This window comes from Euprymna scolopes, chromosome 13 (genome assembly GCF_053919585.1).
Source record: "Euprymna scolopes isolate OS-2025 chromosome 13, ASM5391958v1, whole genome shotgun sequence".
NCBI classification, from domain to species: Eukaryota; Metazoa; Mollusca; class Cephalopoda; order Sepiida; family Sepiolidae; genus Euprymna; species Euprymna scolopes.
In genome coordinates, this window is record NC_136494.1 from 9,777,803 (window position 1) to 9,805,030 (window position 27,228).

General features: G+C 34.7%; 1 protein-coding gene across 4 annotated transcripts in view; it reads left to right on the forward strand.

The window, feature by feature from the left end:
* The window catches only part of LOC145291938 (galactoside alpha-(1,2)-fucosyltransferase 2-like), a 172,290-nt gene that overhangs the window by 143,659 nt on the left and 1,403 nt on the right, over window positions 1-27,228 (forward strand). For all 4 annotated transcript variants that reach the window (XM_080137861.1, XM_080137863.1, XM_080137862.1 and 1 more), the window contains one exon: window positions 25,858-27,228. This exon is cut by the window's right edge and continues 1,403 nt beyond it. In XM_080137861.1, the coding sequence (XP_079993987.1) occupies window positions 25,858-27,023 (1,166 nt within the window). In that variant the 3' untranslated portion in view covers window positions 27,024-27,228. The remainder of the gene's footprint in view (window positions 1-25,857) is intronic.

A 27,228-nucleotide genomic window follows, 5' to 3' on the forward strand; every position in this document is an offset into this window, starting at 1 on the left:
CTGTTGGACTTGTAAGGCATTATGGTTTCGGCGCGAGTGCGTTTCTCGAATCCTTCTGTCGCCAGTGTTATGAGAACATTGGTTTATTGCTGTTGGACTGGTAAGGCATTAGGGTTTCGGCGCGAGTGCGTTTCTCGAATCCTTCTGTCGCCAGTGTTATGAGAACATTGGTTTATTGCTGCTGGACTGGTAAGGCATTAGGGTTTCGGCGCGAGTGCGTTTCTCGAATCCTTCTGTCGCCAGTGTTATGAGAACATTGGTTTATTGCTGTTGGACTGGTAAGGCATTAGGGTTTCGGCGCGAGTGCGTTTCTCGAATCCTTCTGTCGCCAGTGTTATGAGAACATTGGTTTATTGCTGTTGGACTGGTAAGGCATTAGGGTTTCGGCGCGAGTGCGTTTCTCGAATCCTTCTGTCGCCAGTGTTATGAGAACATTGGTTTATTGCTGTTGGACTGGTAAGGCATTAGGGTTTCGGCGCGAGTGCGTTTCTCGAATCCTTCTGTCGCCAGTGTTATGGCTCTGAATTAGCCACAATAGATACAGAACAACGGTGTAAGACAAGAATGAAAGACAAAGGGTTACAGAATGAAATGTACGCGAGGTTAATTCCGGAACTAGAGTCCCTCCTGGGATCGTCCAAACTTCCTGTATATATGGACGGTGATTGAATCTCTTCAATCCCCGCAACAATAATAAATGAAAAATCTTTTAACGGTTAAGGATAAAAAATTAATTAAAAAGTGCATAATAAAATAACAGATTAAAATATTAAATAATTAACTAATCAGCAAGTCACTCAATTAATTGATGAAATAGTAATCCGTGAAGCGAAATAAAGAATCTTGAATCGAAGTGTAGATTGATTATAGTGAAGTGCCTTCGTTAAAATTCGAGCAATCAAAAACTTAATAAAGTTGTACGCAATGCAATTCCAGGTATGAAGTGTTCCAGAAGTGACGTGATTTTTGTAAAGTCAAAACATTTTGATAGATTAATAAATATTGTAATTTATTGATTTTTATTTTCCACGTCAATTTGTGTGTGTGTGTGTGTCTCTCTCTCTCTCTCTCTCTCTCTCTCTCTCTATATATATATATATATATATATATATATATATATATATATATAGAGAGAGAGAGAGAGAGAGAGACACACACACACACACAAATATATATATATACAGACATTTTGTACGAACATTTAACTCTTTTGAAAATTCAGAATGTTATTGCGATGCATCTTATGAGATGATTGACAATGTTTTATGATTTCAGGTTCAAATGAACAGCTACGGCAGGAATTAGAATACACTCTACTACAATCGCCTGATTGCCACAACTGGTGAATTGCAAAGAAGCAATCTGGACACGAGGACACTTTAGAAGAACGAGATGCAATAAAATTATGTGTTAAACTTGAAAAAAATTCTACAAAAACGTATGAAATTCTCCAGACTTTATTTGAACACTCTTGCATGAATCAAGCATGTGAGGAATGATGAGAGGTGGGAGATGACACAAGAGTTGATTGGCCAAATAAAGAATTTCACGGATAAGGACGGTCGTGGGTCTACAGAGAAAATAGGTTTACGGCTTGATGTCGGTATGGGAACTGTACACACAATTATTCGCGAGCAACTGAAGAAGCGGAAGATTTACATGAATTTGTCCGAATGCGGTAGTCCTCAACTCCACACTTGTCACGGACTATTTGACGAAGATGAGTATCAAGACAGTTCTTCACTCGCACTATATTCCAGATCTTGCTCATTGTGACTTTTGATTATTTCCTAAGCTCATGGTAAACCTTAGAGACTTTCGTTATGAGACTATTGAGGGGATGAAAGAGACTATGATGAAACTCATCGACTGGGTCACACGAAAGGGCTTCCTTGGTGCCTTCCAGAAGTTGTTGGAACGGTACAAGTGCATTGCAGCCGGAGGAGATTACTTTGAAGGGGACTAGAGTTTTACGCGTATATTATCAATAAAGTGCCCAACGAAAAAAGTCTGGAGACTTATTGAAGGCACCTCGCAAATATATATATATATATATATATATATATATATATATATATATATATATATATATATATATATATACTACCATGGTCGCCCGGCCTTGCCCGGGTGTTTGGATGTGTATGTTGAGCAAAACAAAAGTGGTAGTAGGCAGGCTCGAATCCGTACCGCAAAGGAGGAAAAGAACGGGGTAAAACCTAACGTTTATGCTGTTACGACCACCGCCAAACTGGAAGCGACATTTTTTTTTAAATTAAGGCTAGACAATCTAAAGGAGAGGATAACTTTAAAAAATATCGGCGAAAAAAGTGACCAACCCCTGTAGAAAAGTGCCTAGTTGAAGGGGAAGATATTAATGTTTTTAGCCAATTTTTCGATATTTGTCGCATGAAAGATCGATGTTGTCTACCTGTCTGTATGAAGAACAGTCTTTACCAAACTACTTCGTCAATTTTTGATCTACAAAGTTGAAAGAAAATTAGGAAAACAAATGACAATAATTAAAACATTTTATGGCTGTAAAAAGTGTCAAGATTTGGCTCTAGATGGTGGATGATCCCCTTCATATACGACCTCTAAAGCAAATGTCACAGAGCCTACTGCACAATTAAAGTCATTACCTTTCCAACGAGCCTTCATTTGCTTATCAATAGTCGTGAGATTTAAAAACTTATAAAATTGGCATAAAAACGTTACTATCTCTGCCCTCTCTCTCTCTCTCTCTCTCTCTCTCTCTCCAAATTAAATATTGAAATGCTAATATCTTTGGTCCTATGGGATTAAAACTAGATGAAAATTTGCAGGCTTTTTGAAGATTAGAATACTATTCTATGGTTTACAGTTTTATGACAATTGGTAAAACAAAAAGAACCTATATTTCCAAACCAAATATGCCCAACTTTGCGTATATTTGTATATATAGTGTCCTGGAAATCCAGCTTTATTTTTTATTGCTTTGGGATGAATTTTACTTAGATTTATTTTAGCTTGGTTTTCTCCCTTGTGGCTTTGTCAGCCCACTAATACATTAAGCTATCACTTCTACAAGAAAGTTCTTGCGGTGTTAACTTTTAAATTCAGATAAACATATCTCCGCTCAAACAAATTTATTGATCGAAATAAGCACCATTAGGAACTACGCACTTTTGCCAACGCAAAACAACCTTATTTATGCCAACAACGTAAAAGTGTCGATGATGTCGCTGAAGACGTTTTTGATATTGCTTGGGTTGTTTAAGCATTTTTGACGCAGAAAGTTGTTCAGTGCTTGAAAAAGTGGTAGTTGGTAGGTGGGAGGTCTGGAGAGTATGGCGGATGAGGTAGTGTTTAGTAGCCTAATTCCTAAAACTTCTGCAGAGTCGGGTTAGCAACGTGCGATCAGGCATTTTCTTAGAGGAGAACTGGGCTTTTTTCTGTTGAATAATACTAGGTTTTGTTGCCTAAGTTTCTGATGCATTTCATTTATTTATTGACAGTACTTCTCCAACGTAATGGTTTTGCCTGCATTCAAAAAAAACTGTAATGTAGACCATTGAACACTCACTATGACCTTCTTTTGATGCAACTCTGGCTTCGAGAAGTGCTGTGGAACTTCGTTAGCTTTTAACCAGTGAGGGGCAGCGTTGGCGACTGTCGTAAAAAAAAACTACATTTTATCGGTCGAGAAATAGGTTGTTCTTGTTGCGTAAAATAAGAGATGGCACTTCATAACTGCATTTTTGTCGATCAATTTGTGAAGCACTCATGTATAACGTTCCTTTGTCTTTCCAGTCTCTCTCAAGTAGTTAGAAATCGTCGTATACGTTATGTCTAATTCAGAAGCAAGTTCTCGAACAGTTGTGCGTGGATTGGCTCTGACTAGAGCTTTTTAATTGATCGTTATCAACATGCGATGACCGACCACTATTCTCATCATTTTCAAGACTCTTGTAGCCGGCACGATATTTCTGAAACCACCATTGTGCTGTGCGTTCAGTAATGCTTCATAGATAAAATGCTTCGTTAATATCGCGAGCTGTTTCAGCAGCTTTTCGGCCTAGTATGAATTGAAACAGGAAAATTGTGCGAATTTGCTTTTCTTCATCTTGTATTCAACATTCTAAAAAAGAAAACATAATTGTTGTAAAACGATTGTATTTTATATGATTATATAGCGCGAAAAACGCTCTGTAAAATTATATATAAGGTAAAAATATTTTAACGAAAACCTATTTCAAAATACATCATTTGAATTCAAAATTTAAAATTCTTCTCAACCTAGTATAAGTGACCTTGTTTGCCTGTTTGGGTGAGGAACGGTCTTTATCAAACTACTCAATTTTGAAACTTGATATATCGGAGATTAGGACCCATGAAACAAACTCGATTTATTTTTTAGTCGGTAAAATTAGCTGCTAAAGGGTCAAAAATGAAGTAAATGGAACATGACAGCCGTAAAGTCGAGTAAAGGTGTACAATCTACGCATGCGCCAAGATACAGTTATACGATGAGTCGGCTAATTTTTAAAGTTCAGATATCCTTCTGTTGTTAGCTTAGACGATAACAAATAATCCTGGAATGCTTAGTGTTTTGGTTTCGATTCTAGCTAATGTCAGCCGAGTCACATTTTTTAATTTTTGAAATCACTGTATATTAGGTGCAATGTAATAATTAATAGAGTGTTGGTTCTATAACAATAGTTTATTATAATATTATATTTAAATGTATTTATGACTTTATATCAATATATAGATATATATTATGTATAGATATGTGTGTGTTTTGGGGAAATTATGTATATTCAATTATATTTTAGTTTTTATTTATACTAGTCCATTAATTAAAAAAAATACTCCGCAGAGCATATACAAGCAAATGACAACATTTTGAATAAATGACAAGTGCTCATTTTCCAAATTCCAAATTATATATATATATATATATATATATATATATATATATATATATATATATATATATATATATATATATATAAAGTTTGGTGGTTAAATTTTAAATTCTGAAAAACAACATACAGACACATATATTCAAATTAAGAATTTATTGTTTGACAAAAGGAATATATAGAAGGGGTTATGTTAATTTCCTTAATCAATGGATTTTCAATAATGGCTCATATCATCAGAGGAAATGAAATGCAGTTAGCAAAATGTTTAGCTACTAATGGACGCTTATTTTGCTTTTCAGCACAATTATTGAAAATAGTGTTTTGAGTGGTTGTGGATAATTATATGGAAAAAATTATACGAAAAGAGAAATTTGATACAACCTGGGCAGTTCATTATCGGAAGGAGTACAATGTCCTTCGAGGTTATAAATCCAGCTGGGCAAAGAATAGGCCCAAGGGAGAAGGTAATATTCCCATATAACAAAAGCGTATTGCTCCTTATTGATTTTTCGATAAAAACCATTCGAAAAATCAATAAGAAGCAATACGCTTTTATACTGGTGACGGTTGACTCAATTTAGATATCTTTTCATCACGAAGACATCACGTGTAACATGATGCTAATCATTTCCTTGGTTCTCACGGGTTATCATTTTATCGTATTGACAGCTTGAGTCTCGTTATTAGACGACATGAAACAATAACTCATTTTCTCTTTAGCTTTTCTTTTATCTGCTAAAAAAGGATACTTGATTTTAAACTGAAATAAAGGCATTAAAGAAAAATGAGCTGATAATACTTCTTTTGTATTTTCCGTTTTCTCTATTTGTTGTGTTTTCTCTCGTTTTATTATTTCATCCAGAATCAATTCCTAATGTTTTTTGTTATTGTTTATGTCTCTTTCTATTGTAGTTGTTTATGTCTTTCCTTTTGTCTTTTTTTGTGTGGGGGGTGTAAATGTTCAGTTTTTACAATGAAGAGAATCAAGTATTCGTGCGGATCGCAATATTTACTAGTGATGGTACGGTTCTATATTTTTCCTGATTCCGATACAACTCCCGATTCCGTACTACATTCTTAATTCTGATTCCGATTTCTCATAGATCTCTAAATATTTAACTCATAATGAGCAGAATCTTCCGAATGGTGCGGATTTCGACCCCACGTCACTTATTTTTCGCCGTTCCTTCTGATCAAGGGCAAGTTGGTTGATGTGCGCCCAGCTGTTGAGAAATATCCAATCAAAAACATTTCCTCTCCGTCGTCTCTTTGGCTTTCTTCTGCCCCCTTTGCCTTCTGGCATACCCTCAAAGCCTAACTTTGACGGGCAAATGGTTGATTGCTTGGCATAGCCAAAAAGTTTAAGGGTTTTACTTTTGATGTTATCAAATAGAGAGGGTAGAAAAGTTGTTTGACGGAGGAAGGGGGGTGTATTTTTTTCGATCAGGCAATGTTCTTTAATGAAACACATTATGTGATTTTGAAACACCTAGATTCGATTGGCTAGTTGTTTAGTTCATGTGACACAATCAAGGTCATATAAAACTACTGGGAGAAAATAAATAAATTTTTACTTATCAGTCATCGGTACCTTTCTTGATTTTAGAATGGTGCTGTGTTTTTGGAAGGCCATCCAACCCAGCTCGATTGTGTGTTTCAATGTCGTTTCGTAATCACTTTAAAAATCAGTTTATGAACTAAATAAATGAATTGGGTGACATGTTTAATGACCGACTGTGCATAGGCATGTTTAGGTTAAACTGTAATTTAACTGTAGACATACATTCTGTTTTCTCGGGGTTTATTTCTAAGTCTATCTCCTTTGCATACTTTGCTAATACATTAAAAAAATAATAAAACTTACAGTTTATGTGCGCATTCATTAATAAGAGCGATGTCAACAGCGTAGAAGACATTAGAGAGGATTTGTCCACTTATAGAAAAATCACTTTAGCAAAAAAAATAAAAACTAGCTTCTCTTATGCTTGAGACAGAAGAGTCTTTTTTACACGTTTAACCTAGAATAAGTTATTATCAGATGTAACAAAAACAGTGTTAAGATGCAAACGTCTAAAAATTAGATTCGAATGAGAAACTATCTTAAGCTTTGAACTAAAAGTCGCATTTTCCATGAGACATCGATTGAGAGCTATGTGTCCGAGTAGTTGCGTTACAAACTGGAAGTCGCTAGTATGACGTGATGAATGAGCAGTTCAAACATTTCTGTTTTTACATGTTTATCGGCATGAAGAGCAGATGATTTAAGGGTGTTATATTTATACTTTCAATAACAAATAAAACTAGAAAGAGTTTAGTCGAACCCAACTGAATTGATGCCGTTTATTTTTTAATAACGCTTATGAGAACACCACAAACTCTTTTAGAATTTTCTTCTTTTTTTCGGTATAAATATATACACATATAACACTTATGTATGGTTGACACGAAGGTTCTTGCGGAATTTATAATTTTGATATATCTAATCGTTTAAATTACAATCATTTTGAAACAATTATATTCGATTTAGAACGTTGAATACAAAATGGAAAAAAACCAAGTTCGCAAATATTTTTAATTTCAATTCAAGCTAGGCCGAAAACCTGCTGAAAAAAGCTGGCGATATCAACGAAGCGTTTAGCTCAGGAACCACTAATGAACACACAGCACAATGGTGGTTTCAGAAATGTCGTGGCGGCGACGAGAGTCTTGAAGATAACGAGTATAGTGGTCGGCCATCGTATGTTGATAACGATAAATTAAGAGCCTTATTTGAAGCCAATCCATGCACAACTGTTCTAGAACTTGTTTCTGAATTAGATATTAGTATACGACAATTTTTAACCACTTGAACGAGATTGGTAAGACGAAAAACCTTGAGAAATGGGTGCCTTACGAATTGAACGACAACCAAAAGAAATGATATCAAGTGTTATCTTTCATTCTTTTAACTACAAAAAACGATTCATTTCTCGATCGGGCTGTGACTTGCGATGAAAAGTGGGTTCTTGCAACAATTGGCTCTATGTATACTTTGAAGAACAAATATGACTACAATAAGTTTGGTCGAATCTAAGTGAATTGGTGCTGTTTATGTTTTGTAATAAGGTTTATGAGAAATACACAAAATCTTTGGAATTTTTTTTCAGTATATATGTATACGCTAATAATACTTCTAACTCATTTTCCATGAGGTTGGGTGTGCAGCTATCCAAACCCCAACTTCTGTCTCTGTCTCTCTCTCTCTCTCTTTCTCTTTTTCCTCTCTCTCTCTCTTTCTTTCTCCCTCTCTCTCTCTCTCTCTCTCTTTCTCTCAATCTGTCACAAACTGAAAACTGTCTTAAACTAACGATGACTTCTAAATATTTCACGCAAAATCGGAAATCCTATAGCCGGTCTGAGTCACCTTCACACCTGATTAATAGACACTTAGTACGTTCTAACGAGATTGCCCTATCAGACATCTCTCTCCTTCATTCTCCTCTCTCTCTCTCTTTCTCTCTCTCTCTCTCTTTCTATCTCTCTTGATTTAGTAAAAAGATAAAGACTCAGTAAGAAGAGAAAAATATTTTAACCCCGTCTCAGTAGTTACTTCCTTCCTTTGACGTAACCGCCTGGATACATAGTTATCTCTGGAATTTAATTTCCGATTCTAAACTTAATGATTACCATCGTGTTACACTTGATGTCTTCGTGATGAAAAGATATCAATTTTTTTACGCATGTCCTCATTATGCTTCCTCATTGTCTTATATAGATATATTTTGTTTTATTCAAATTAATCCACACATGATAAGTTGCCATTGAGACGTAACGCGATTACTAAAAAGATGATGACATGAGACGTTGACAAAATATACAAAACTAATTAAAAACTTATGCTGAAGTACTAATCACTGTTTTAATGTTGTTTTTAATTGATAATGACGAGGAAAGTAGTTCTTAATAAAATTCTAATATTGATTTTTTTACAGTATATTCACAAACTTATAATCGAAATATAATTTCCGCCCTCAGGGAGGTTATGTTTGCGATCGAGTTTGTGTAAACATAATACACACGTTTACACACGTAGACCCAACGCGTTGTCGCAAAGAACATGAGACAAGTAATAACTTCTTTCTTTGTAACGACATTTATTTCCTCATTTTCGGCGCCACGCGTGACTTCTTGTTATCGTTGTGACGTGACCCACGTCTCTAACGTGGTCGTCCTTTTGATAGTCTAATTTTTTTCTTTACTGGTGACGTCATCTCGCATGCCTTTGAATACGTGCATCCGCGCACTGTTACACTCGTAACTATGTTTGTGTATAGACTTGGGTCCACGTCGATTGGTCAATCGTCACCAAAGTTGCTCAAAGTATCGATGATGGGCTAACATAGCACTGATTTACTTTTGAGATAGCAAGGTCAAAGTTCACATCAAGGTCACGGAAATGATAACCATCGTGGTATACTTGATGTCCCCGTGATGAAAAGATATCTAAATTGAATTAACCGTCACCAGTATTCCTTTCTTTATCAGTTGTTTTGCGTGTTTTCTCGTTATGCTTTCAAATTGCTTCATATACGATGTGTCTTCAATAAGTTTCCAGACATTTTTCGTATGGCCACTTTTATTGATAGTACACACACACGAAACTCTTGTACCCTTCGAAGTAATTCCCTTCCGACTGCGATGCATTTATTGAACCGTTCCAACAACTTCTGGAAGACTCCATGGATGTCCTTTTGTGTGAGCGTGTAAATGACCCTCGTCACATGATCCTCGTCACATGACCCTCGTCACAGCCTCCTTCAACTTATCAGTTGTTTCATAACGACAACCTCCAAGGTTTTCTTTCAGCTTAGGCACTACACAAAAGTCATGGGGAACATAAAGAAGTTGAGAAACTGTCTTGATGAAAATCTTGGTTAAGTAGTCTGTGACAAAGATGGAGCATCCTTTAGACTAATTTCGAGCAAAATCTTCTTCATCTTCAGTTCCTTGCGAATAATTGTGTGTGCAGTTCCCACACTCACATCATACTGTGGTCTTATTATCTCTATAGACACACGACCGTTTTTATCAAGGAAATTCTTTATTTGACCAATCAACTCTGGTAATCTGACTTCCTTACTCCTCCTGCACCTCTAATCATCCCTTACAGACTCGCTGAATACCTTGAATCTCTTATTTCACTCGAAAAACTGATGTTAGATTCATGCAAGATGGTCCACAAGCAGTCTGAAGCATTCAATACGTTTCTGTGGCATTTTTTCACGGTTTAAATAGAATTTTTTACTTTATTTTTAGTCTAAAGTATTCTCACGTCCAGTTTACATTTTTGAAATTCACCAGCTGTGACAATTAGGCTTTACTAGAGTGTATTCCAATTCCTGATGTAACTGTTTATTTTAACCTGAAATCATAAAAAGATTGGTTAGTCATCTTATGAAATGTATACCAAATAACTTGCTGAATTTTAAAAATTTACGACAATTTTTAATGCCTGTACAAAAAATTTGAAAACTAATTTAAAGCACCTCGTATAAAAATTATTATAAACTCATGTTTAAGTACTAACCACTGTTTTAGTGGGTGTTTTATAATGACGGAGAAAATAGCAGTTAATAAAATTTTAATATTGATTTTTTTTTTACAGTATGTTCATAAACTTATAACCGAAATATAATTTCCGCTGTCGGGGAGGTTATGTTTGCGGTCGAATTTATAGAACTTAATAAAAAAAAAAGAAACGTATCATTCGGCCGCAACCGAGATTGAACTCAATACACGAGTTTGTAGTGTAATTCAAATCTTGTCGGTAGCTGAATACTTGGTGCTTTGCCAGGGCTATCAAGGGTATTTTTTATCGTGACGTCATAACTAGATGGGTTGCCTACCACGGTTTAAGAGAGGCCCATCTATCCTCGAGAGAAGGATAGACCGCGCCAGTTTCCCAACCTGGTATTTTACTTCGCGATATATACAGCGACTCGCCTTACCAAATGGTCACCCATGTGGTACTTGCCAGCCTCAACGTTGCTTAACTTCGGTGATCGGGCGAGCACCGGTGTGTCAATGTGATTGTGCTGTATAATGTAATACACATGCTTGCACACGTAGACTCAACACGTTGTAGCAGAATATATCGCAAGGAATATAGGACAAGTAATAACTCAACCGTTTTCTTTTGTAACATCGAAATTTATTTCCCCACTCTAAGCGCCAAGTGTGACGTATCGTCATTGCTGTGACGTCCCCCACGTCTCTAATGTGACCGTCCTTTTTATAGTATTTCTTTTTCTTTACCGATGACGTCATTTCACATGCGTTTGTATACGCGCCTCCGTACTCTGTTACGTTCGTAATTATATTTATTTGTGTATAGCCTAGGGTCCACGTCGATTGGTCAATCGTCACCACACTTGCTCAAAGTATCGATGATGGTCTGAAATGTTTAAAAAGTTGTTACAAACTAGCCTTGTGCAACTTGTACAAATCTGACTGGACCAAAAAATCAACGAAGAAAAAAGAAATAAAAATGACCACCTTATCTCTTTATATGCTTGCAATGTTACCACATGATATGCAAATGAGATGCTCCTGGTTGGAGATAAAAGAGGCCTGATTTTTCAGAGAAGGTGTTCATTGTGGAGTTGGATTTTGAAGAAGTGAGTTCGATCAGCAGAAGTGTTTTTGAAGTTGAGAGAGTAATAGCAGAGAGTTGAGTTTTTGAACTAAGGAATTTTTGCAACAGTGTGTTACATCTAACAATTGAGACTTGACTAATTTAGCCACTTAAACCTGATTTTATTTATGATATCTAGGTCAAAGTTCAGCTAAAGGTCACAGAAAATAGTGAATGTAACACTTTTGTGATAAATTCATCAGAAGAAACTGTGTATTTGGCTCATATTATAGCGAATGAAGTGCTTTGCCTTTTGGTTTTGACTTCCAAAAGTTAATTTAAGGTTAAAATTATGACGGAATTTCAACTTCTGGTTATTATAAAATTTGATGTACCGGGTGGTTGGTTTGTTGTTTTGTTGTTTTTTGACATATCAACCCTTTTCAGGTTATTTAATGCCGAATCCAGTGATTTTGAAGAAAAGTTTTTTAATAGAATATATTCATTTTTTCCAAGTCGATTTCTATTTAACCCATAGTTGGAACCCTAACAGGTACTACTACTTCTGGTCAGAGTAGACCTGGGAGCAATGGCAATGAAAAGGTGCTCCACACTCCCAAAAAACCGCAAGCTGTGGCCTGACAATCGGATATATATTTTAAGGTCATATCCAGGACCTGTACCGGGTGGAACGATAAATTTGTCGCTCTAAAAAAATTAGTTTTATTTTAAAACATTTATAGAAAAAATCAATTCAATGATTATGTAGTAGAGCTGACACCTATTCAGTGTAGCCGCCTTCAGCCTCAATCACTGCCTCGATATGCATTTTGAGGGTGGTGGCAATGGTCTAATCTCACTCGTTGAATATGGTATCACTTTCAGACATGATAGAAAGCTTAGGATTTGTACACAACTGGCCAACTAGTTCTACTAGTCTGCAACAAAAAGGAACCCCGGTTTTCATGAAATGGAAATGGAATCATGTCGTCTTTTCTAGGGCGATAATTTTTGGACATTATGCCAAACACACACATCTCAGTGAGTTCACATTTTTTAAAGTTTGACTCTCTCAGCGTGGGAGATTGACATGCCTTTTGTGAAGCCGGGTGCGAAGAGGGGATAGAGGTCACGCCTGTTTGTTGACAATCGAATTTAAAAAAATATTCAAATTTTAAGTATGCATTTTATCTTTCCTTCTCTCTCTTTTTCTTTCTTTCTTTCTTGCTTCCTTTTTTTTTGCTTTTTTTCTTTATTAAAAGAGTGGAGGATTGAATTACATTGTAAAGAATAGATAAAGCCACCACTCCAAACAACATGGACGCATAGCAGTTTTTGCGTCGGCTATTAGAACCACGCTTTTGGTCGAGTTAAAAATGTTTCTGAACAGTTAATAATGACATAATTATACTTTTTATAAAATACTAGTTTGGTTGGTCCTTAAATGGTAAGATAAAAAGTGATTTTGAAATTATATTGCCTTTTATTGTCTTGAAAAAGACATTTTTTTAAGTGATGAGTGAAAAACATAAAACTCAGGAAGCCTCCAGAGCACTAATGCAAGTAGTAATTAAAATAAAAGAGGACCTACTAAAAGCACGAGTAAAACCAAGTTTCTACCTTCCCCTCTCCTTGAAGAGAAAATATTTTTAAGTAAAGCCTGAAAAAATAAATTGTTAGGATCCACAGGAGCGCTACTAAAAGCAATAAATATGGTTATAAATATGATTATAGTTATATATTGTATATTTAAATTAAAATCAGTTTTTTAAGTAAACGGGGTTAAATTACATTTATTTATAAGGAAAACACGTTAAAATAAGTAAAAACAAAAATATTGTTGACCCTGTGTATGCTTTGAATAGCAGCAGTGGCTTTTAATATCGGACTTAAGACAGGAAAGCCATGAAATAGGTAAGCACACATTTTTTTTAATCCGGAAGTCACAAACCGGATGAACAATTTCAACGCCCAAACAAGCAAGCTGATCCTAGTTTTATGATTTTATAGATGTCTTGTTCGCGGTTTTGTATATGCGTTCAATTTTCAGAGAAGCGGTCGCTGTCGTGAAGAATGCCGACGATTAAAGTGCTACCAGTAATGCCGATATATAGTCGGATACAACCGACGTTATATCGCTGCTTTGATGTAAAAGGGTATGCTTATCGTGTGGTCGTGTCTAACGCCCGGGGAGCTGGTTGCCAACCCTAGGACGTAACAACAGTTTCAAGAAACTTCCACACGACAAACCAAGTAACGCTCCGCAGCAAACGCTTGTCTCTCTCTCTGATAAAAGTAACCGCATTGCATAATTTCAGCTTGATAAAATATTTTAGTTGTCAATATTTTATGGCAATAGTTATAAGAAAAGACAAAACCAAGATAAGATGTTAACCCATCGTTGCGTTTAGTGAACAAGCAAAAATGAGAAGCCAAGTCACAAAAACTCTCAGACAACGTCAGATAGTTACAAAAAAGCGATTGTTCATCTCTATTTCCCTCTAAGATAAAATCGTCCTGATATTTTAATTCTGACTAAAAGCATGAGTTTATAATAAAATAAAATGCAAACAGAATGTATTAATCTAATCGCGATTCATAAGGTATATAAAACATAAGAGAGTAAACAGAGAACTGAGAACGAGATGCGCTGACTGAATTCCGCCCGCCACCCCATCCTCTCTCTGTCCCGCTTTTCGTCAAATGTTCTTTTGTCAAATAAAATCGATTGTTTTTATAACCAAAGAATGTCCCATCGACGAAACGTTGCACCCCTCTGCTTGTTCTACAAGTATTTTAATGGTGAATGCTCTGACGAACTGCAGACGCTTGTGCCCCCACGACACAGACACCATCGACAAACCCGACAGGCAGCTAAATCCCACCCCCACACAGCAGAGATCCCAAGATGTAAAAGATCTTTCTACTCCAGTAGTTTCTTCCCCAGAACCGCTAGACTCTGGAATTCCATTCCAGGATCCTGCTTCTCTAACTGTACTGGCATGCAGAAGTTCAAGTGCAACGTGAACCGACATCTTACTGCCCAAATCCCTACATAGTGCCCCAGTAGTTGCTGACCCTGATAGTAGCCCCCTACACCAAAGTGGCAATGTGCCTTGTTTGGGGTGAAAATGTAATAAAAAAAATTGTCATTTATCCGATAAACACAGCGTTACTTATCGGATGCGGTTGTTGTCATTAAGAACGCACCTGAAGAGAAAAACTGAGATGTTCGAAAAATGTACACCACTATATAACAGTTGCCAGATGGAAGGACACAATTTCAAGACGGAGATGTTATTGATTAGTATATAAAAAGAACCATAGCTTAAATCCATTTGATAGGTCAGAGCCACCTTTTAGAATAATTTTTTTGAAGCAATGAAAGTAAAGTGTAAGCAGCTATTTATTAACTAGTTTTTGATATTGCTTTTTTCTGTTACTGTACTTCTCATCAATGAAAAAACTGTCGATTAAAGACGTGAGAACAGAAGTAAAGAAAATGGGAACGGAAGTAAAGTAAGTGGAAAGCGGATTATGAATTATGACACTATCGACGAATTGAAAAAAGCATAATAATTTAACGACAATGAAGCGAGTAAAAATTTCTAAGATGGATTATTTCAAAGAAAAAGATAAACTCTTTCTCCTCTCTTCACTTGTGTGTATTGATATGAAATCTATAGACGTACGCTTTTCAGACTGCGAACAGGTATGGTTCGCACACACGCACAAAAACATTCATCCATAACGCACCGGTTATTTGCCCTAGTCTTAGCTTTCGATTTATCCGACAGGTGGCGTCTCTACTTCTTGTTTTGTATTCCCTATTCACTTCTGTTCTCTATCTACCTTACTCTCTTTCGTCTGAATCGTCGATGTAGAAAGACGCACTTTTCGTTCGCCTCGACAGGCGATACCTTCATTTTAAAATAAAACGAGGGTACATTCTTTCTCAAAGTAAGAAGGCACATGTTTACAATTACATTAACGAACTCATCTGAACACTAGAGACAGGCATTCACAATGAACTTAATGAAACTTTTCCTGTTCATACATATGCATACAATACACATTACAAGTTAACAAGCATGCTTACATGTGTACACTCACATATACGCGTGTACACTTACACACATTCTCTTGTTTTTACTTTGTTATTTTAATAAAATATATTATTTGAATGTATTGTTTCACAATATTCATTGTCTCATTTTTAGGTCGAAGTTTCTGAATACGCATTAACATTATCTACAAAATTGGTGACTCCGTTCACAACAAATCCAATGAAGAAGAACGAATTCTTAATTTACAAAGCGGTTGCTTTCATAGATTTCATATTTAAGACTGAATTTCATTTACAAACGTTCCACAACGAATCTAATACCTCAGCTTTCAAATGTTAAATCTCTCGGCATGTCTAGAAAAATTATTACAAAAGAATGTTTTCATTTGTTGATATGTTTTCGAAAAAAAAATAACCTTATAAAAAATGTTCTTACAAAAAGAAAGAAAATACATACATGAAAAATCATGCAAAAAATAGTTTCTGCATTTACCGACCCACAATTTCCACAAAGTTGTTTAGGCTCGTTTGGCAGCTGACGGAAATAACCGGAAAAGATCGGCCGTGTGTTCCTCAATATTTTAACGAACAACTGTTTTAACTAATACAAATCTATGTAATGTACCTATTTACTATGCCTCCCCACGGGACAGAGTTAGACACCAGGGTCGTTTTTTAACGTGGAGAAAAGGTACAAAAATAAAAATTGTCTCAGTCGTGAAGGATTTCTCCTCCACCGAAAAAGAACAAGAAATAGAAGTGCAGCATCTGAAGAACAGATACTACACTTTGATCTTGTCCCGAAGTTAACGGCTAATGTTAATCTATGTAATGTAATTGTATGAATTGGAAGCAATAAAAAATAAATTTAATTTTGCAGGTTAGGATTTACGGTTAAGATTAGGGTTTGAGGTAAGGGTTTAGGGATAGAGTTTAGGGTTAGGGTTAAGGTTTATAGTTAGGGTTAGGGTTAGGGTTTGGGTTTAGAGTAAGGGTTAGATACATGTTTGTATTTTCGTTTATTGTATTTCCATGTTTTTCCTGTTTATTACAATTTTCTCGTAGCGGTTTAACATTACGGCTATTTCCGGTTATTCTAGTCAACGGCCGAGCACACCCGAGAAATTTTGAGGAAACCAAGGGCCAGTAAACGCAGAAGTACCACTATGCTTTTAGTTATTTAAAAAGAAAATAAATATTTATTCATAAAAATTATGATAGGTTGATGTTATATCTTTATTTTTTCATTTTCCTTCATTATAATTAGTACGCCATAATTGCTGTTCCTTTCTTTTTAGCGTTATAAAATTTGATCAGCGCGAGGCATATTCCGGCGGTTTATGTAAGCTGCCAGGGTATACCGATAAAAACATTATAAAAAATACGGGTCAATAAATATAGAAGTACTGACTGCATTAAAGGACCCCAAATGTTAGATCTATCGAATTCAATTCCTATTCCTCCCTTTATTTCTTTGGAAACTATTTAAGAAAGTTACGCCCATTTTACTCTGACAAAGAGTCTCGGATAACGGAGAGCGCACAGTAGGCGATCGCTTAAGAAACGTGTTGTCTAAATGTATACAGGGTGTTCCAATAAATTATCTCACCTTGCTACATGAATACATTATACCACGTTCCCAAGAGATGTTTAGGAATGAAGAATGGCACTTCCAGCAGGATGGAGCCCTTCCCCACTATCATCATGACGTAAGAGTATATCTTGATAGTCACCTGAGAAAAGGGTAGTTAGGACGAAGAAGAAGTATCGAGTACTGTTCACGCTCACCGGGTTTGACTTCTCCCTCAATGGATTTTTCTCTTTTTGGGATTGCTGGGTGGGGGCATTTTAAATACAGGGTTCACACCACAAAACGAGCTACAATGAATGCGTTGAAAGTAACCATTGAAAGAAGATGTGTCAACATACAAATTAAACTGATTAGGAACCTTCTCGATTCAATCAGTGAGCGTTGTCAGCTGTTCATGGACCACAATAGCCAATAATTCGAATACTTTCGATAATTAACTGGTTTCTATACTTGTTTACAGTATTTTCATGTAAGAAACTTTTCTTTCTTATAATAAAATGGTGGTTTTTATGGCCATTTAAAGCGTGCATACATGTCATTGGGACACCCTGTATATGAAATACAACACGATCTTATATCAGGTTGGTGTAAAAGTTTTTGCCAATTAGTTGAAGAGACATTTAACAGTTATACAATTTATGTAATGTACACTGATATTACTTTAAAATATCTCCATCATTAATTTGATAGCAGACTAAGTAAAATACATTTCCATGTGATATTTTAATTCATGCAGATTACGTACTTATTATTATAGTGGCAAGTCTCTATTGATTGTTATAGTGAAACTAATACATAGTAGTGAAATCAAAATAATATATATATATATATATATATATATAAAATTATTCACTGACACGTGTTTCGTTGTCTAGCAAGATTTCAGCCACTGATAAGTCGTAGATGACACAATACGTGTAAGTAGATAATTATATTGTAAAAACAATATATATGCCGCTCCACATATGGGGGTACCAGTGTGGTTAAAGGGAAAATTATTCTCAACTGGCATTAAGGTAAAAATGCACTTTCGTAAATAATTGAATTCATTCAAAACGTATCGTAAAAAGAAAAACAAATAACATATATAGATAGATAGATAGATAGATAGATATGTGTGTGAGAGAGTATATATATATATATATATATATATATATATATATATATAGAGAGAGAGAGAGAGAGAGAGAGAGAGAGAGAGAGGGGGGGGGGAGAGAGACAGACAGTCAGACAGATTAACCTGTCATCCCTTTTTAAAAGCTGGTATGGCCTGATCGTCGACAGGCAAGGCGGGTTAAGCAATGCCATTTCTCAATTGTTGAGCATTTTCATGCGACCTCCTTAGCCGCGAACCAATCTCTGAGTGCCGGGCACCGGTATTCGTTACCGGAAATGACCTCACCAGAGGAAGTGACGTCATGAGTCCATTAATCCCATGGAGGGGCGTCTCCAACAATATATTTTAATTCCTTCAGATTACGTATTTATTATTATAGACGCAATTCTCTATTGATTATTATATCGAACCTAATACATAGTGAAATCAATATATATATATATATATATATATATATATATATATATATATATATATATATATGACTTGGGTACCATCAGCTAGAATTGAAACGAATCATACACCTCTCCATCGAAACGAAAACATACAACTCTCATTCCTTGGCCTCTGAGCCACACCCATATATATATAAATATATATATATATATATATATATATATATATATATATATGACGGATTAATTTATCTCTCCTCTTTCTCTCTCTCTCCCTCACAGACACACAGACACACAGACACGTTCACTTTTATATATATATATATATATATATGTATATATATATAGATAGATAGATAGATAGATAGATAGGTTTGTGTGAGTGCGTATATATATACACATATATATACATATATATAGAAAGAGAGAGAGATTAACCTATCATCCCTTTTTTAAAAGCTTGTATGGCCTGATCGTCGAAGACCAGATGTAAGCGAGCAAGGAAGAACGGGCAGACGATGGACAGAGTTTTATAATTATATAGAAAACATTTTCTTTCGGATTATCAGAGCATTATTCATGTTTTTTTTTGTTTTTTGTTTTCTTGCAATATTTCTATCCATGCTGACCCTAAATCGACTTACGTTAGTTTAAAAAAAAGGAAGTCATCTTCCATCATGATAATGCTCGTCCTCAAACAATAATATTCACCAAAAGGATTTTGATTGCAAACCCTTTCCCCATCCTGCATGTTTAACTGACAAAACTCACTATGATGATCACTTATTTCCGGGATTACAAAACCATTTGCAATGCTTTAGGTTAATATCACGAGAAAAGAGTGAACATTAGTTTGCGTCATATTTTTCATCAAAACCTAAATAATTCAACAAACGAGGCGTTTATAAACCGATCGCCAACGCATGGAGTATTATTGCCATATCTGGGCTGTTACATTTGTCACTAGTCTCTCAGTATTAGACAGGGTCAAAACCAAAGTCTAAAATCCAATAGGTTTCGCACTGTCGGTGGTAGGTGCGCTGGGAACGATACCAAAGTACTTTGAAAAAGGAATGGGAGAGATAGGAATCAGAGAAATGTCCGGAAAAATACAACGTATTTCAATAATGAAAACTTGAGAAATATTAAGGAAAACCCTTGAATGTGGAGACCAACACCACACATAAACTACACGCAAACTGGATACAGAAACGACTACAGATGCAAAACATAAAGTAACATCTCATGAAAACTGAAACTTTATAAATGAAGAAACTGCACACACCTTTTTTCCTGTGAGTGTCACCATAAACAGGCACCACACCAAATAATGAGGATCAAAGAGAAGGGAAAACCGAAGAGAGAAAGCACTAGCCAGATCTTCACTGGAGATGTGCAAAGAAGACTGGAACGTTTAGGAGGCTTATTGCCATCCAAATTCCAGTGAAGACTATTGATTGCCGCCAACGAGAAATAAATGGTAAGCGGCTGTTGCGATAACGCAAATATATTTGCAAAGGTTGTCGAAATAGTTAGAGATTACTGGAAATCTGGGGAGACTTGTTATCACTCAGACTCCAGGGAACACCACAAGTTGTTCCCAAAGAACAATCTTTGACAATGGCGTGTGTGAATACCTTAGTGAGTTGTTAATAATAATAATAATAATAATAATAATAATAATAATAATAATAATAACAATAATAATAACTAGCAGGACCCGTGGAAATTCCACGGTAGTTAAAATCTTTTAAAACACATCAGTAAGAAATTCCTTATTGTTATATTACAAAAATTAATGTATGGAAGCAAGTAGAACAAACAAAGAACTTTAGTTTAAACTTTTATTGAAGGTCAATGCGATCGTAACTGATGCTGTTGATATTGTCAGGAAGTGCTGGTGATGATTGAGGCGGTGACAGGGACGTCGATCAGCTGCTTGGAGTGAGAATAGTGGTCAGTCAGCAGGTTTGGTCAGTCAGCAGGTTCTTGGGAGTTAGACTGTGAATTTTAAAAAACTGTGTGACATTGTTGACATCAATTTTGTGAAAGTTCTGATGACCCCAAGTTGTTTGATATTTCAGGACATTTTGGATTACACGTGTGAGTAATGAATAGGTCACAGAAAACTGCCATTGCATCTTGATAAAGCTGTTGTAGATTCCTAGGACTTCCTGTAAATGTAGATGGTAGAATAACTGGTACACCAGAATAACCATCTTCATTCCTTGCTAAATGATCCATTAAGCCAGAATATTGAGCAGCTCTCAATAAACTTTGATAGCACTATTGTAAGAATCATGCTGAAAGCCATTCTTAATATGGGGAGGGGGGTAACTATTCTGAAACTACACTTAACAATGTAAAAAAATAAGGGAAAATATATGTATGAACAATAAATATTTCTTCAGTTAAATAAAATATTCTGTAAATCTTTTAATAAGGAATAAATATTTATTTAAACCATAATTATTGAAACAAAGTATTTTACTGCATAAAAAAACGGTTATGGGGAGAAGGGTTAAATATTTTGGGGTGCCCGGAAAACACGTCCCGGGAAAACACGTCCCGGGAAAACTCGACCCCGGGAAACTCGACCCCGGAAAACTCGAGTCCGGAAAACTCGACCCCGGAAAACTCGTCCCCTTTCGCTAGGTAGGAAAACTGGTCCTTTATTGAATAAATATCAATTGAAAACACATTTTATGATCATTTTTGAAGGAGATATTGTTTTTTTAAAATAGACTATAGCACCCCCATGATATTAAAAAAAACATATTTTTACTTGTTTAATGTTTTTTTTGTTTTTTTTTAAAATAAAATCGATTTTCTAAGTGTCAGTTTTCTACCTAACTAGCTAAGTTCTTAGTGGTTTCACTTATTTTAAAGCGTTTATTATGTTCATACAAAGTTAATTACAAATTTTTTTTTTGTTCTTATTTTAACGATGTTTTTTGGAGTCATAAAATTAATAATAAAAAGCAAAACCAAAAAATTAAAAAACGGAGCGATTATTCGATTCTTCGTTACTTTTTGTTTTGGATTTTAATTATGATAGTCTTTTTTTTTGTTATGTTTTTGTTTTCTCTCATACCAAATACACTCATACGTTATTTAAAATTATAATTTTATCAAGTATCAACATTTATTGTCGTCCTGTCAAATTTTGCAAAAATTAACTAATAAATTAAAAGCGAAATATTTTTTAGCGCGAGAGATGCCATGTGCTAACAATCTCTCGTTAACTCATTTTTAATTTTTTTAATTTTTACTTCAAAATTCTAAAATCAATCATTAAGAGAAAAAGTAATCACTAAATAAATTTATTAATCAATTTTATTGAAAACTCCGCTATCGTTTATCAAGAATCTTTTTAATTTCATTTTTTGTTGGTTGTTTTTCGGAGGGAGATATAGTTTTTACCCCCTCCCTAAATTATATTTTAAAAAATATTAAAATTTATTATTTTCTTTTTGAAACCAAATCTCCCTCAGTAATTTCTTTAATTTTCTATTGTTTAGCGATTACCAAGAAGATGTGATATACCGGACATTATTTCTCGATCTCACGTAACACTCGACATGTTTTTTGTTTGTTTTCTGTGGGTTTTTTTTCTTTACCGAATAAACGATTCCAAATAAATTAAACAACAAACAACAGTTGGCGAGGTAGAAAAATCGATTTTACCCATTTATAAACAACAGTAAATAAGTAAATTCTTTTTATATTAATATAAAAAAAAATATGCGGTCTCGTTTATGAACATAATAAACGCTTTAAAATAAGTGAAGCCACTAAGAACTTAGCCAGTTAGATAGAAAACGGACACTTAGAAAAGCGATTTTATTTAAAAAAAAAAAAAAAAACTTAAACAAGTAAAAATATGTGTAAAAAATATTATGGGGGGGGCTATAGTCTATTTCAAAAAAACAATATCTCCTTCAAGAACGATCATAAAATGTGTTTTCAATCGATATTTATTCAATAAGGGACCAGTTTTCCTAAATTCCTATTTTGGACCTTCACCTAAATAGCGATTTAATGAAAAAAAATTTAATGGTCTTATATCTTTTTTTAATAATTTGTTTTAAAATAAGGAAAAAAAATCTTTGATACCGCTATTGTAAGAATCATGCTGAAAGCCATTCTTAATATGGTTTAATATGGTTTTAACTATTCTGAAACTTCACCTAACAATGTAATAAAAATAATGGAAAAATTCTTTAGTTCAATAAAATATACTGAAAATCTTTAAATAGGAAATAAATATTTGGGTTTGTATTACTGTACACATGGATTCGAAAAAGTTGTCAAAAAACAAATATATAACAAATAAATGTTATCAAAGGCAAGATAAGTTACTTTTCTACCAAACTGGATATATTTTTGTGTTTTTATTCAATGTAACATGTTTATTCAGCTCGAAAAACATACAGTGTTTACCGATTTATTCGAAAATTCAAGATGGCGTCTCACACCCTCTTTAACACCGTAAGTTTGGAAAAAGGTGTTATAAATAAAAAACTATGCAAAATACTATTAAAAACCCGCCGAATATATGTCAACCTATGTCACAGTAACATGTATTGAGCGAGTTTTTAACAGTATTTTATCCGGTTTTTTATTTATAACATCTTTTCCCAAACTTACCGTGTTAAAGAGAGAATCAGACTCCATCTTGAATGTTCCAATACATCGGTAAACACTGTATGGTTTTCGAGCTGAATAAACATGTTACATTGAATAAAAACACGAAAAATATATCCAGTTTGGTAGAAAAGTAACTTATCTTGCCTTTGATAACATTTATTTGTTATATATTTGTTTTTTGACAACTTTTTCGAATCTATGTGTACAGTAATACAAACCCAAATATCTATTTAAATAAATTTAATCGTAAGTAATGAAACAAATATTTTAAAAAAATTGTTGTGTTCATTTTTTATAGTATTCAAATATGTATGCCCTTCCCTTCGGTGGGCATTAGAAGATGACTGCCTGTAAAAGAAGCAAAATAAAACGAACAAAACATAAGTAATAACTATGTAAACAACGTGAAGATGTATAAATGTTACAAAATTACTCGATTCAGCATTAAATAACATGAAAAAGGATTGATATGCCGTAAAACAAAAACAAAACAGAACAAGACGTAAAATATGTTTTGACTCTGTGTTACTCAGTGTATTTGCCAATGGTGACTGGTGATTTATTCTTGACTTTTGTAACATTTATTTCTAAACATATATTTTTTTTTATGTAAAGCTCACTCAAAAGTAAATAAAAATAATAAAAAGATAAAATGGCACAATAAAAAAAAACGAACTTGTAGCGTTAAATGTAAAAAATATATTTATTATTGAATAAAAAAAAAACATAAGCGTTCCAGAAGACATCGTTAAAAATGTAAGTAAAATACTATACTATATTTAAACTGATAAAGATCGAACAATAAAGGGAGATAATTCACATTAATTTATGTTTGCGATGATGATGATGCCTTTCATTAATTAATGTTTGCGATGATGATGACGTGACACCGTACGTACAAGCAAATTAATATATAGATAATAATATCTACGTTTATATAAAGAAACTTTGTCTCTGTGTGTATGTCTGTTTTTTTTGTAGGTCAGTTCTTCTCTATCGATTCAAATAAGGCTGGGCCGATTTTTATGAAATTTTACACGAAGGTACTTTATGTGCCTGGCAGTGTTCTTAGGTTTTGTGTCGGACTGTCTTCGATAAGTATCGATAATCGACAATCAAAAACATACGATGACAGAAAGAACACCTTACATCTTACACAGTCAAACATCACAAGTGCATTTGACAAATTTTATTGCCACACAAGCCGAAAGGCACAGCATATAAAATCAACAGTATTTTTTTATATGGCAAGGGCGTATTCGAAATGAATGACTTTTTCATTTTAAACTTAAATTCAAGCCATTATTACCGCACAAGCAGTAAGGTCATACATAAAAAACCAACAGTAGATTCTTTGATATGACAGGGGTGTGTCGAAATAAATGCTTCTGTTTAGAGCACAACTGAAGCATGATACTTGAGTTTTTTTTATTTCAAACTTTAATTCAAGCTATTATATAAAAACATAACTTTATAAAATCAACAGATGTTCTCTACAGTGCAACGTTGACTAAATATATTGTGCACAAAGTCACTGCGGGGAGACATGTAATTCTTCCTCCCGGTGCACTGCGATGGGTCCCCAACCAGAGTAAGCAATCAATCGATTTGATGTAAAATGTTGATCATTATTCAATCCCGGGCAACGTCGGGTTTCCCTGTTATTAATATAGATAAAGATACTTTGTGTGCGTGTGCGCGCGCGCGCGTGTGTGTGTGTGTGTGTGTGTGTGTGTGTGTGTGTGTGTGTGTGTTTTCTATAGACTTCAAAATGATTGGACCGATATCTTTTTTTTATTTCATACAATATTATTTTATGTGTCTGGGAGTGTCCTCAGATAGTTTTTATATCGAAAGAATGCTTCCGATAGAAAATCAATAATCGAAAAAATCCGAGTAAAGAACATTCTTATTTTTACTAAAGTTAACGCCTTTATACATCTTAACATTACAAGTGTATTTGAGAAACTTTATCACCACAGAACCAGAAAGGCCTCGCATATAAAATCAACTACGGGTTCTTTGATAAGACAAGGGGCGTTCGAAATGAATGTTTCTTTTTACATCTATTTCATTATATAAAAACAGTTTTATAAAATCATCATTAGATTCTCTACAGTGCAATGTAGACTACCATGTTTTGTGGACTATGTCACTGCAATGATGTATTTGAAGCTTCCTCCCGGTGTAATGCCGTGGGTTTTGAATTAGAGCAGGCAATCAATCGATTTGATTGAAAAAAAAAGGGCGATTTGACCGCTTTCGATGGCAGTAAAAGTAGAAAGTAATATATTTGTTGATCCTCATTTAATTCCTGGCAATGTTGGGTTTTCTTGCTAGTTTAGTATAATTTTAGTTGTTTACGTACTAACGATTATATTTTCATCAAACATCATTTTAAAAATTCAGGAACGTAAAATAGGAAAATGTCTTTTATCATTATTTCCGTTGATGAAAGAAATATTGTTTTTTTTTTATAAAATACTTCTCTGCTTTTATTTTTTATTTTTTTCAGTTTGGTTCACGGTGCTTATGGTTTTGGTCATAGGAAGCCTCGGTATCGTGGGCAGAATAAAAATCAGCGGACCCCACGTGATCAGCGGAATACACACAGCATTGATGGGAGGCGCAACTTGGGATATGACGTTTTACAAAAGCTGGTTAAAGGGAGATAAACAAAATGCAACAACGCCAAGAATTAATTTTAAACAAAAAATATCAACAGATAATAAGACGACAACTGCAATGATAAATGCGACAACGCCACGGACAAGAGAACTATCGTCGATATCATATAAAATTGTTAAAATGACTACCGTTCGTCCCGGCTCAACTAAGAAGCCGATACATTTTATGTGTTTAAGAACTATGGGTCGCTTAGGTAATATAATGTTTCAATACGCCTCAACGTATGGGATCGCCCGCTCAAAGGGCATGGAGGTGATAGTTTCTTCGAAGCAACCTCTTGTTAAGATATTCCATCTCCATCTTGGTAGCCGAGTTTTAAATAATACTTCTATGTGCAACGGTATTAGAACAAAATGGGAAATTCGGGCCAGCGCGTTTGACAAGGAAACAATGCATTTTGACAACAATAAAAACATGGGTTTGGGGGGATATCTACAGTCGTACAAGTACTTCGAGAAATTCACAGATGAGTTACGTCGTCAGTTCAAGTTTCGGGATCCAATCCAAAACAAAGCCGATCAAGTTATCCGAGACATATACAAGAAACATTTGGAAAATGACAACAATAAGAACCGATCTTGGACGTTTGTTTCTATCCATGTCCGACGTGGAGATATGGTCAACCATCCACACGGCTACAAAGTCGCCCCTCGGGAATATTTTAATCGAACTCAAAATATGTTTCGGAGTTTATATAAAAATGTTTTATTTATCGTCTGCTCGAATGACATAAAATGGTGCAAAGGCAATCTTCAAACTGAAAATACTTATTTTGTTGAGGGCAATAGTGCGGAAGTCGACATGGCCATCATCGCATCATGTAACCATACGATTACCTCTGTAGGATCTTACAGTTGGTGGTCAGGCTGGCTATCGAAAGGATTGGTCACCTATTTTTGCCCACCTGCAAGAGAGGGATCTTCACTTAGAACTCAATATAGCAAAGACTACAAAGATTATTTCCTTCCAAATTGGATCAGAGTAACATTATGAATTACATCGCGAATAGGCAAAAAAAAAAAAAAAAAATATTGTTTTCGACAAAATACTGTAGAATTATTTATACAATCATTTAATAATTGATTATAGATATATCTATAATCAATTATTTAATGAATGTATAAAAACTTATGAAAACGAAATACCATGAAATTTTAGATACAGCGTCATGCCATGTATAAAAACATGCAGTCTCATT